Source organism: Pinus tabuliformis, chromosome 2_2 (assembly GCF_031772625.1).
Source record: "Pinus tabuliformis cultivar Carrire ecotype Pingquan chromosome 2_2, CPIR1, whole genome shotgun sequence".
Classification (NCBI taxonomy): domain Eukaryota; kingdom Viridiplantae; phylum Streptophyta; class Pinopsida; order Pinales; family Pinaceae; genus Pinus; species Pinus tabuliformis.
Genome location: NC_142300.1, coordinates 734,867,561 through 734,882,136, shown reverse-complemented (window position 1 = coordinate 734,882,136; position 14,576 = coordinate 734,867,561). Strand labels below are relative to the sequence as shown.

The 14,576-nt window shown below is 33.6% G+C and overlaps 1 protein-coding gene across 1 annotated transcript; it reads right to left on the bottom strand.

The window, feature by feature from the left end:
- Positions 1–2,230: 2,230 nt before the first annotated feature.
- On the bottom strand, positions 2,231–3,079 carry LOC149194754 (monooxygenase 2-like). The gene is made up of 2 exons (XM_089407781.1): positions 2,926–3,079; positions 2,231–2,817 (listed from the first exon to the last, which is right to left on the bottom strand). Exons 1-2 carry the CDS (start codon positions 3,062–3,064, stop codon positions 2,231–2,233), a joined length of 726 nt encoding a protein of 241 aa, XP_089263907.1. The 5' UTR covers positions 3,065–3,079.
- Between the last annotated feature and the right edge of the window lie 11,497 nt (positions 3,080–14,576).

Genomic DNA, 14,576 nt, shown 5'->3' with positions numbered 1-14,576 from the left:
ATAGTCAAATGTGTTTCCACCATCATCTAAAGTGTCCTTCCCTATAGATGTTGAAGCATCTCCTTCTCATCTTTTGTGTGTGCCTTTCTCTATCCATCATGGGTGAAGGGATCCATTTCAAAAGAGTTTCCAAAGATATAATTTTATATGCTGGTGGGCTTGAAAGCATGTATGCCAACTTGTCCATGTTAACCTTCTTGTATTTCATGAGTAAATGAAATCATTAGAAGAACCTCATTGACTTGAAATGTATCGTCTACCTCAATGTTTTGCCCATATGAATTTTTTTTATTTTCAATTGCTTTATATAATGTATTTGTAGTTGATATTGATATATTTTACACATGGACATTACAATATTATATTTTTGATTGTTTTACACAACACATACATAATTATTGACATTGAAATATTTTACCCTCAATATAATCATTGAAATATTCTAGTTACGATTCACATTGTCCACATTAAAATGTCTCTTACTCTATAATATATGATATTGAAATATTTTAGTCATCATACATACTAAAATATTTTGTTCCTCATCCACATTGATTTTATTTTATTGATATTTTTTAAATTCCATATATCTAACTCATTAAGAATTGAATGAATGACTCCCATGGGGCATAGAGAAAATGTTGATAGGATGTTATGTTAATATTGATAGGGTGTTAGGTTAAGGCACTTCGTGGTATAAATTTCATGAGCTTGAAACTCCATTGGAAAAATTCCAACCATGCTAAGGGTTGGTATCGCCATTAAAAATGATTTCATTTAAGGTAATAACTGAGATATTTTATTTATAGTGAACATGTATATATTTATGGTTTTTTGTGTGGGTGTCTATAAAGTAGATATCTAAATATCATGGATATTCAAACATCTTGTTTAAGTCCTACATTGAAATATTTTTCCAACATAAAATAATTACATATCTTCCTCGCAAGTGATTAATTTCTTATATTTTCACTTCCCTTAAAGCCCTTATAAATAAAATATTTCAATTCTTTATGATGGGGCATATTTTAACATTTTAATGTGGAAAATGCGAATTATAAATAAAATGTTTCAATGTCAAATACATATATATTATGCCAACCTGGATCCATCTAAAATCAAATCTATTTTCACTCTAAAAAGAAAATTATCTCTAAAAAAATTGATTCCCTCTTGACATAACAATAAACCAAATAAATATTTTTTTAAATAATAATTAATATTGTTTTCTAATTAATAAATATTCTATTTTTATTTAAAAAAAACCATACAATAAAAATTATACATTTCTAAATACCTTTTTGCACTAACAAATAAGCCACATATTCAACCAAAACAATATAATAAAAAAAATTCAACAGATTTTCTAATTAATAAATATTTTATTTTTATTTAGAAAAAAACATATAAGAAAAATTACACATTTCTAAAAACCTTATATACCTTTTTCATTAACAAATAAGCCACATATTCAACCAAAACAATATAATAAAAAGAACCAACACATCCCCTTGGATTCATATAGCCCTGACAAGTAAACCACATATTCCAGTCCCTAACAATATTAAAAAATAAAATAAAATAAAAATATATCCTTTTGCACTTACAAATAAACAAGATATTGAGCTGAAACAATTAAAAAAAAAAAATCAAAACCAATACATTCCTTTTGGTTCATATTCTAAATTAAATACCAAATAAATTACAGATTTGTATATATACCACTTTACACAACAAATAAAACCACATATTCCACTAAAATAGTGGAATAAATGACAAAAATTACTATTCATGTTTTTTTGATTCCCCAAATAAATTACACATTTCTATATACCTTTTTAGACTACAAATAAAACCACATAATCCACTAAAATAGTAGAATAAATGACAAAAAGAACTATTCATGTCCTTTGATTCCCCAATAAATTATAGCCTTTGATTCCCCCAAATAAATCACAAATTTCTATAAATACCATTTTACACCACAAATAAAACCACACATTCCAGAATAAATGACAAAAAGAACAATACATGTACTTTGATTCCCCAAATAAATTACAGATTTCTATATATACCATCTTACACGAGAAATAAAACCACATATTTCACTAAAAGTGTAGAATAAATGACGGAAAGAAATATTGATTTTCTTTGATTCCTATTGAGATGATAGCAAAACTTCATATGGAATAACCTATCAGCTGCCCTTGTCCGGATGAAATAAGACGGTTCATTTGAAATCGAAATTATATTTACGAAATGGGTTAGGGTTGATTGGAGGGAACAGAGTCCGAGAGTCAGTGGCTGCAATGAAGCCGAGATAAGACATGGACATGACAGGCAGCCAAAACCACTCGCGAAGAAATCGAAGAAAAGGGGAGTAGCCATCCATCACAATGCCTGCCAAAAATGATCCTCCAGTGATGCCCAACACTCTCCATTTCCTCGCTGCCCCGTACTCTCTAAGACATTCCTCTACCATTCTTTCTTCTTCTATTCCCCACTTATTTCCTAGATTTAAATTTAAGACGGAGAGGCATCTACCCAAAACGACAGCGTCCTCAATTGCCGAGCAAGCGCCTTGACCCAGATCAGGTGTCATTGGGTGCAACGCGTCTCCAACAACTGTGACGCTCCCCTTGCCCTTTGCTTTCCTGTCCCACTCCCACGGCCACACCCACCTCAACTTTAGATCCGCTATACTCATTGTATCTGCGGAGCTGCCCTTTATTAACTCTCCAATGGGTTCAGGAAAATCTCTCACCGCCTTTAACGCTGCGCATCTCAGAGTCTCGGGATCGCGAGATACCTTGGCATCTGTAGAATTATTTATGGTGCTAATTATAACATAAATAAAAGCGAAGCACCTACATAATATACAAAACTGAATTGATAAAGAGGTGGATATCATATTTAAGAAGTTACCTTGGGGTTGCAATTCCCTGGTTATAAACCAATAGACTTGTTTATCTGTGCAGGGAACGAATTCTACCCTCACTCCTTTACCCACTATTTGTACAAATGTTTTCTCTACTATATGATGGCCCTCAGGAAACATTGCCATCCCTCTAATGGCAACACGTCCGGTGGGCTTCGCTGCTTCTAAGCCAATGGCAGTTCCTATTACAAACTCAAAATTCAAATTTGAATTCCTTTAGCGCCTTTACTAAATTCAAAATAAAACTGAATTTGGAAAACTCTGGTAGACAAGGAAGCCAACTGAGGTTGCAGGAGGAGACGGGACAGGTCTGACAGTGGTCGCAGATACGTTGAACACTGGAGCTTGCCGGAGGTAGGGTGATCGAGTTGCCGGAATATGCATGGAGATGTATGGCTTTCATGCATATGTAGAATGCCTTCAGATGCACGAATGTCCTGTCACAGGTACTTAGCGCTCATTCATGTTTCTATAAGGTCTGAAATAGGAACTGCCGTGGAGTGATTAGCATGGAAAAATGAGGTGCAGGCAAAAGCAAGCAACGGAACCGGAAGGATTCCTTCCACCTTCCTCCAATCCAAACCTAAGAAAAGGTCTGTGGTCACCTGAAGAGGATCAGAAGCTTCTCTCTTATCTAATCGACAGACGCACGCCCGGCTGCTCCTGGACCTCCGTCGCCAAGCAGGCTGGTAAACACCCACGCCTATCTAAAATTTAATTATTTATTTCTATTCGATTCGATTCCATTCATAGGAGTACCTTATAATATGATATTTGTTTTTTGGTTGATTCGGTAGTATCATTTCTAACGTAAGAGTATGAAGGTAAATCTGCTATAATTTTAGATTTATTGCATATTTCGAGATTAGAATATGTAAGAGAACTTTTTCCCGTTGAAATCAGTATAGCTAAAAATGAAATTAAAAATAAACATTATGGTATTTTTTATTATAGCAATTTTATTATTATTATTAGTATTCATTATTATGTTGAATAGGGAATTTCAAAACTATGATAATTCATGGTCTATCTAAAAGTTATGGAAAACTTAGGATCATTCACCTTTTGAATACAGTGGTTTAATAATTATGTTTTCTGGTTTGAAAGTAATAGAAATTTTGGTCATATTTTGAAATCTGGCAGGGATTTTGTAAATCCAAGTAAAAGTTGTCTAAATTTATAATTTTGGGTGCTTTAGATGGTTTTGATAGTGTTGAATCTATTTTCACCATCAAAAACCTGATTCAAACACTACTTCTACATGAATGTTTAAATTTTTTTGCCCAGATTCCGTCTACTTTTGACAATCAAAACAATTTTTCCACCTCACCATACAACTCCCTTTTGAATATTATCATCATTCATGGTCAATCTAAAAGTTTATGAAAAAACTAAATATCACAACATAAATATCATTAATTTCTGTAAAAACTAATTTTAATTTTGAAAAAATAATATAATCAAAAAACTATTATTTATAATCTATTCTGATAAAAATTACTAACATTTACAATAATTGCGTGAATGTCTTTGATTTTCGAGAGCTTTCTAATTTATATTTTTATTGTGATCTTAAAATGATATTTTAGAACATCCTTCTAATAATTTTTTAACAATATTAATAAACTATTCAAGTAAGTGTTTAAACTTTTAGTTAAATGTTTTAATTGATTATATGTTAATTTTTAAAAAATATACGATAAAATATACCATTAACATACCTGTTTCAGCGGCATGAATGTAATGAAAATGTATTCCAATACCAAATATTGACGTGAATATCATGTAACAACGTTTCTCTCCCATTCATTTATGCACAGGTCTCCAGAGATGCGGGAAAAGCTGTAGGCTCAGATGGCTTAACTACGATCATTCATGGTCCATCCAAAAGTCTATGGAAAGTTGAATAGTACGATCATTCATGGTCCATCCAAAAATTTATGGAAAGTTGAATAGTACGATCATTCATGGTCAACAAATGCACAGGTCTCCAGCGATGCGGGAAAAGCTGTAGGCTCAGATGGCTTCACTACGATCATTCATGGTCCATCCAAAAGTTCATGGAAAGTTGAATAGTACGATCATTCATGGTCAATCAAAAAGTTTATGAAAAACCTAAATATCAGAACATGACTATCATTAATTTCTGTGAAAAGTTGAAAACTAATTATAATTTTGGAAAAATAATATAATTAAAAAACTATTATATATAATCTATTGAGATAAGAATTACTAAAATTTACAATAATTGCGTGAATGTCTTTGATTTTCGAGAGCTTTCTAATTTATATTTTTCTTGTTATGTTAAAATAACAATAAATCATTTAATGATGTGAATCTCATGTCACAACGTTTCTGTCCCATTCATTTATCCACAGGTCTCCAGAGATACGGTAGAAGCTGTAGGCTCAGATGGCTTAACTACTTACGCCCTGGCCTTAAGCGAGGAGCATTTTCACGAGAAGAAGAACGACTCATTATACACTTACAATCCATTCTAGGCAACAGGTTTCTTTGTTTCTCCATTCCTAACCCTCGTCTTTACTCTAATATCATTCTTTCTTCACATATTGATTATATTTCACATTTTATTCCTGCCTCGATGTCTGCGATGCTGAACAGGTGGTCGCAGATCGCCCTACATTTGCCGGGACGCACGGACAATCAAATAAAGAATTACTGGAACTCTTGCATCAACAAAAAGGGAAATCCGTACACTGACGCCATGCCCGAAGGACACCAGACACCTTATAACACCTGCAATGTGGGGCCGACACCTGAAAATCAGTTCTGCGGTCCTGGCCATTTGGAATTAAAAGTGGAAGAAGCAGAGCATCAAAAGAATGAGATTAGCCACCCGACTTCCTATTTCCAGAATAGTATTAATACCCTCTCATGTGACGCAGCGTTTCTGGGATCCACTGGAATCCCCATGCCCGCTGTTGCAGAAAGCGAAAGCTGGAAAGAAAAAGTTCGGTATGAAGGATGGACCACTACTCATTCTTATTCAAATGCAGATAGTTGGTCCCATGTCGTCAATCCGGGAGCTTTCACGGTTCATGAGACTGTGGAAGGTTACGCGAGGCAATTTGATTCACTAGCAATTAACTGTCTCCCCGGAAAATCTGACGATTATCATGTTGACGATGATTACAGGGATCGTCTAAATCTGAGTTCTGATTTAAACACGGGCGTCCCGACATATCGTGATCCTGATATCTACAGCGGGCAGAAAAGCTATCAGTTGCCTCAGATCCACATGAGTGGCGTCTCTGATCATCAACAGGATTGCTTATTAGATCCCTATCAAGAAACCAACGCAAATCTACTTTTCACGACAGCAGGAGGAGGAAGACGAAGTGGACCGTCCGATGTAGAGTGTAACAGCGAAAGCCGCTATGCTACACATCCGGGCGATGACAATATGTACAATTTCAATCTTGCCGCTGCCTCTGATCTCGATCGAATCCTTTGTAATTTCGATCAAATCTATTATAGCTAGGCTAACGCATTTAGTGATCTAGCCATCTAGCGTTTAGATGGAAACTACTTTTTTATTTAATTAAATTGTGCAGAAATTTCAGCTAATTAAGAAGATAATAGATAGGTTAAGTTCTATGGATTTTAATTTTTTTATAATACATAAGTTAAGTTCGAGGATTTTATATTTCTTTTATAATAATATACTTATTGTTACATTATATATTTAATATTATATAGATATTATATAGTGGTGTAAGGGTTGAAATCTTTTAATGCATATATCTTTTCTCAAATATTGTAATTACAGGAAAAAAGAATCTATTTCAAGAAACTTCATCCCATTAAAAATAAAAATAACTAATAACTCTATGTTAATTATATATATAACGTTATAAAATTACATTTATCTTTTTTATATATATAAGTTATTTCTCAAAATTATATAAAAATAAATAAAAACTATTGAAATATTTTAAATATAATTGAAATAAAATTATATATCTATATATATATATATATATATATATATATATAATTTATGTGATATGTTAAAATATAAGACAAAGAATCTATTTTATCTTTGAGCGGAAATCAAAATTGACCATTGAAAACAATGAGCAAAACAGGAAGAATTTAATCACACATAACACGATATTTTTCTGAAGAAAGTCACTCCTCAAAACCCTAATTATCTATATTACATTAGCCAAAAAATATGAGAACAAAATATAATGCTTGTTCATCCTGCACTACTACAATCTAACTTTCTGCCTCCTAGGCTGACTGTAGCCAACACTTAGCCAATTTACTAGCCTTCCAAGCCCCTACTTCCTTGCACAATTCATGAGAGAATTAGCTCATATTTAATTGGGAAATCAACACTCCATAACTGTGCAATTCATTCATAGGCTTTCTTTTGATTGCATGTACCATCTTTACAACTCGGAAAATTATACAACAAATAGTACATTGTCTGTGAACTCTAACCTTGACTGGGTCTTTCTCTGAATTGACATGCATGACTTATTTTTTAGTGATTTTTTAATTATTATTGATCACCGCTTGTGAATTAAATCCAATTTAATTCACTTGACTAGTCACTAGTCCCTCCAAGAATTATAACTAGTCTAATTGAGTTAAGTTAGTTAAACTAAATTAAATAATTACAACTCAATAAGAACTCAAATTGTCCTCTAAAATTTAGGGATCACTCTAAGTGACTCTAGATAGACTTCCAACTCGAATTTATTAAGCCAACTAGGTCAACTTAACTTAGTTAACTGCTGCAAGCTACTATGAGAATAGAATTAAAATTTAATTCCCAATTTAATTCAAGAACAAATTAAATTAGAATTTCTTGATGTTATTTTTAATATTTCTTGTTGCTATTTTTGACACTCCCTCTCAACAAGAAAGGAATTCAACTCTATCCCGATCTGATACCTTCAAAATGTTCTGCGTGCAACACTTCTCTCTATTGTTGTTGCTACTACAACTTCTAAAATTGAAAAAAGAATCTAAACTGAATAAACATGATGCATCTGTCACCAGAGACTCTTACTGCTACTAGTTACTGCACTGTCCATTGAAAACTTTGCGTTGTTGTTGACTTTGTACTACTATCAACTCTGCTCTGCGGTCCCCAATATCTGATTGCTACTAGTCTTTGTCTTTGTCACTCTGACATATGTCTGCGTCAAATGCCACTGATCCATGCTGCTATTGTGTATTGTGGAATCCCATAGCAAGGTAATCATCCATGAGACAAAACATCTCAATGGATCCAACCCAAATTTCTACACTCTAGGGATTATTACTTCACATCACCCCACCTCTCACCTGAAGGTATGACTGCATGTGCCCCCTCTACCCACATAGCTCAAAATTCCTCCCTACTGGAGGTCTTTGTTTGAGTGGATGTCTCCACTCGGTCTCCTCTCCACTCCTCCAATTGTGGCTGCTACACAACTTTCTGAGGTTGCTTCTAAGGCTTCTTCTGGGGCTGCATGTTGAGAGGTAACTCACTCTCCCTCTCAAACACCAAGTATTGAACCTTTATCTTACTGCTCAAGGCTTTGCATCCATATTGTATCTCAAGTGCGTGCAGGTTCTTGACTCGCACACCAAACATTTTCATCTACCCCGTTGTCACAAAATTTTCTTAAAAAAGAGTTGATTTTAAATCGGTGATATCTGTCTCATCCGAACTCCGATTCAGACGATTTATTTTTTGAATTTGGGTATTTTTTCACAAGGAACCTATATCTGCTATTTGTTTTTGAAATTTGTAAAAAAAAATATATCTTCTCTGGAAACTCTTCGCGCAAAACATTTATACTCCTTAATCTACCAATATAAATGATCACAACTCCTTTTGTGTCACTAAACATTGGCTCAATGATATGCCCATTAGAGATATTCTACATCCATTAAGAACTATGCATAAAGGGTCTTCTGGATCTGCCCTGAACTAGAGCTCGATCAATCTATAAGGACAACTTCAAATTCTTCTCTTCTATACTTTCTTCAACTACGATACTATGTAGATATTTTACTGTAAATTAAACAACTTATGTGATATACTAAACACAAGACAAGAATTTACTCTACTCATCAGCGAAAACCAAAATTGATCGATGAAAACAATAAGCAAAAAAGGAAGAATTTGAATCGCAAATTACAAAATATTTCTCTGAGGATAGTAACCGCTCAACGTCCTGACTATCTATATTGCCTTATCCTGAAAATATGAGAAGAAAATACAATGCTTGTTCCTCCTGAACAATTCTTGCACTAGTGCAATATAACTCTCTACTTACTTGGCTGACTCTAGCTAACACTTAGCTAATTTACTAGCCTTCCAAGCCCCTACTTCGAGTCTAACACTTAGCTAATTTACTAGGCTTCCAAGCCCCTACTTCTGTCCACAATTCCTAAGAGAATTAACCCATAATTTATTCAAAAATCCTCACTCCATAACTACGCAATCCATCCATAGGCCTTCCTTTAATTGCATGCACCATCTGTACAACTCGGAAAATTATACAACTAATAGTACATTGTCCCTGAACTATTATCTCAATTGGGACTTTCTCTGAACTGATATGCATGAATTATTTTTGAGTGATTTATTAGTTATTTGATTGATCACTACATGTGAATTAAATTCAATTTAATTCACTTGACCACTCACTAGTTCCTCCAACAGTTATAACTAGTTTAACTGAATTAAATAATTACAATTCAATATGAATTCAACCTAGGTCCCTAAAATTTAGGGATCACTCTACATGACTCTAGATAGACTTTCAACTTGAATTTACTAAGGCAATGAAGTCAACTTAACTTAGTGAATTTCTACAAGTTGGTATGACAACAGAATTACAATCTAATCCCAATTTAATTCAAGGATAAATTAAATTAGAATTTCTTGGTGTTATTTTCAAATATATATATATATATATATATATATATATATATATATATATATATATATATTTCTCTTAAACTAATTTGTAAAAAATATATAGAGTAAGTTTTTATGATTTTCAATAAAATTACCTTATTTAAAGTGACATTAAAATATTTTATTTTAAAATAATTTTGAAATATTTCTTTTATTAGCATTTAGTGTTACATGTCAATTTCATCTAATGTATAAATAAAGTTATACATCTCCATTATATTATACATATCTATTATATTAAAAATTTTAGAAACATTTTTCAATATAATAAAACTCAAAACATTTAATAATTTGAAATTTATTTCAAAAATAACTACATTTAAATATATTTAACTACATTTAAATATATTTCCATTTTCAATATAAGGATAAGTTTGAATTCAATAATCAAATTATGTATGCTAGAATATTTATTATTCTTCATAATTCTTAAACCAACGTAAGATCCATTTTAAATCTATATCTACCAAGTCAAAATCTTAGTTTATTTTAAAAAATGATTCAACCTCTAGAGATTTGACCCTTGTGGGGGCTTGGTAGATTGATAGATAAGTTGGATCTGGCTCGTTTAATTTCCCCTTTTAAATAGACTATATTCCACATGAATACATGGGCCAATACTGTAACACCCCTCCCTTGTGTGTAAAAATTTGCAAACCTAAGCTAAGAAAAGCTAGGCCTATGTGTAACAAGAAAACTAAATACTTTATGAAATAAATAAAATAATTAATCACTTGGAAATGTGTGACACCAAGAGATGAGATTCTTGCCAAATCCCATTGGTGAATGAGAAGGGATAATTTTTTAATGATAAAGCTTCTAGATTCAATTCTAGATAAGATAGATGGATTGGAGATAAATATCCATTGACAAAAACATAAAAGATTTGTGGGATAGAAAGGAAAGCTTTTATGAAAAAAAACCTCACAGGAGAGAAATGTGAGCTTTCCTCAGAAAAACCTAGGTAAATGTATAGAAAAGATCCATAAAAACGGAGTGCCACTAACGGAAACCATATCATGAAAGAGGGTATTAAATACCCATTGCAGAGATCAATAGGAGGCAATTAATCAATGGCAAGAACTCTTAGCTCGGGGGTGAACTGGTATAAGACATTTCTAGGTTGGGTGGCATTGCTCGGTGTTTCCCAAATGACATCCTTTCAGATAATCTGGTTGCATGGGATGTTTGTATGTTGACTCTTACTCTCTATATTGTCATTTCTGAAGCATATAAGAGAAATTGCATAGGTTGTTCTTACATATAAATTGATTGAATAATGTACATATGACTGTTGTGAATGAGTAGATTTTCCTATGTTAGTTGTGGGCATGAGTTGATTATATATGAGCACATGTGACAACCATTGCATATAAATTCAATTCCAGTTAAGTTTAGTAAAGAAACATAATATGTGGATCTTATGCAGTATTGGTGTTACCCTATCTTTTGTTTAAGATAGTGAATAATCGTGCTTGAGTCAATTATGTAAATTGGGTAACTATGGTTAAGGCTCAATTGTATAAACTATGGTGCCCGTTATCTATGGTATGCATTATGCATCCAATGCTGCTCTTTTAACTAATTGTGCATAATCCCTAAGATACACATGTTAACATTACATGTGACTATGGCCATAGGATTATGATTGTGTTATGGGCAATACTAACTTTAATATATTTATGTTGAATTTTTCACCTATGCTAATATTGAGGTAGAAAAGGAAGTAATTCTTTATGGATAATCTTGACTGGTTTAATACCCTTGGTTGATCGTTCCTTTCAGTTATAATACATGCATAAGGGTTGAATTGGAAGCTTGTATTAAGGTTAGATTTATTGAACCTAAGAGTTCACATCATGAATCCAGCAAAACCTCGAAGGAGTTGTAGTATGATACCCAAGGGGTATGGCTCATTTCTTTGATGTTGTCAAAATTTGAACAATATGAGTATAGGGTATTATAAATATTTTCTCATGTAATACTTGTGATGACTGATTGAATCTAAATTTCACCGAAACAAATTTAAGGAATGGGATCCTAGTAGGAAATTGTCAAATTAGGCTAAGGGGGTATGTTACAAATGGTATCAGAGCATTAGTTCAAATACTGCGACCTATTGGCAAATCCACCTCTATAATATATAGATGAGTTGTTAGGATTTTTCTCCAATGAATTCTAAAGTAATGTCTTGAGGCATTAGAATTCATAAGGTTTGAAGCTAAATCTGAAAATGAACTATTGGAGAAGGTTTTTTGCGAAATTGAAGTTAACTTTGAGCTGAGGTTGTAAAAGTCATGCATTTTAAAAGGTAGTTCAATATATCTATGACAATTACATATCGTGACTAAGGTTGCAATCTTGCATGTTGTAACAATATTTTTATGGAGGAGGGGATTGTCTCCTACACATTCGACCTATCATTGTTCTGCAACAATAGGTGACCAAAAGTGCTTTCATCAAGTGTTGAAATGGCCATTAGATTGGTCAATAATTTCCAATAGACAAATTTCATCCATGTCAAATACAACGATTATGGCTTTGAGATGTAAACTCCTATCTAGACGTAGCTGGGCTTCAACTCAAGTAGAATCTTAGAGTGGAAGGTGTGAGATTATCCTCTTTAGGAAACTCCCTTATCGTTATAATTGGTAATTATTAAGTGGATTATGAATGTGTATATTTCAGTTTTACACATAATAAGTAAAATAACCAAATCAACATTTAATAAATATTAGTTTCTGGTGCTGATTTGACCAAACGAAAATTACGATGTCCACAAAAGGACAGAGAAACACACTCTCCTCTATTATCGATCACAGTACAGGGTCTATCATAAATTAGTAAGTTTGTTTGGCAAGAAACAAAGTCGTTACCAGTCCCTGCATAGACGTTGGAGTAGGAAATCATGCATGAGGTGTATATATTGACAATTAGCTATATATAGAAATGTAGAGGTACAACTGATGAAAAATAGCTATATTTGTTACCTATTCTTCTTGATAAAAGGATAATCCAGTGTTATAGAGAGAGAAAGGTTTTGTTCGCTCCAAATCATAATAACTAGTGGATGCGCCTACTTATTCCACTAAAAAGAAAGGCGTACTCAGTTGGAGGTGAAGGTTGGGTCGCGTAGTAAAGATCACTATTGCAATCTAACAATGACATCAAAGTATGTTCTACCTTATTGCATGGAGATAAGGATATTTATCCGAGCGAACCAAACCAGAGATGAAGGATTCAGTAAATTTTGATTTTAAGTTATCCAAAATATTCCCACTCGAATCTCGTGTTCCATTACCTCCTCCAACGCAAATATAATGTAGTGAATCAGTCACCAAAATGATCAGGGTGCAATGCGTCACGTTGGGGACGATTTTTTCCCGAGGATTGAGGGTTGGAAGAAGCCATCAACATGAATTCGCGTATGGACTAAGCCACGAGTTCTCATTTCTCTGCGAGCTACCGAACGGAGCCTTTCATGCATTCTTTTAACATTAAATTGTGGATGTGGATGATGTAGCAGTGGAGAAAGAGGACACGATGGTAGTTTTTAAATCACAAACTATTAAGACTGCGAGGAAATTCGGTTTGACAATCTACGGTGTTATGATATGGGCAGGTGAAGTCACTGTATCCGTGGAGACTGATATTAAAAACCATTATGATTCTCTCGACCTATGACTCAGGGGGGGTAAAGCAAACACCGCTTATCAACTCTTCCATTGTGACTTAATGTTAAGATTGGGAATTGAGTTCAAGTGCGATTGTCTTGTACGAAGTGTCACACGTAGGTAAGGAATTTTTAGAAGGGTGTATGTGATTGGGAGTTTTAAAGCCTAAAAACACCTTCCCAAATTAAGTATTGGAGAAAATCTCTGTGTGGAAAACGTTTTCCTCTTCAAGGTACATAGTTGTCCCTTCTACTAGCCTTATCTGCTGATTGGAAGGTGCTTGAAAGCAAGTTGAGTTGGCCAAAAAAGAATTTGGTTGATAGTTACCCTCATGATCACATCCATAAAAGCATAAAAACTGGATAGGGTTTAACCCTACATACACATGGCTCAATCACCCTCATAAAAATATCTTTAATCTCATCTTCCCCATGCATGGATCATCTTGATCGAATTATAGTTCGTTCAGGTCTATGGGTGGCTCATATAAGAGGGGTTTTGGATTCGATACCCGCTACTCCTCCTCGGTGTTATTAGCTCGCTGAGGATGGCAAGGGTGTGCCAGAAAAGTTCACCTTGGAGAGTAAAGCATGAACATTCATGACCATGCGATTCATCTCCTAAGATTGCTGATATGACCAATTGTTTCTCCAGTTAGAAACTTTCATGAAAACCAGTGAGGAAATTGTCAGCCAATCAATCAAATTCTTGATCAAGATTGCGCTCATCTACATTGATTATCTCGAAGATGAAAGTGGATACTGGATTACGGAATAACCATCATTATTGTAGGCATTGGAGTCATCATATGGAATAAGTTGGCAGTCATACGGAGAACTGTGGACGTAGGTATGAATGAAATCAGGATCAAACCCCATGGAGAGGGTGAGAAAGGTTGGACCATTTCGACAGCGTGATATTGTAAGAGGTTATCGTGTCAAGGAATCCCTCCTTTCAAAAGAAGTTTTTTTACTTATGTAGAGATGTTGGTGAAATTCAATTGTTTTTGTTTAAA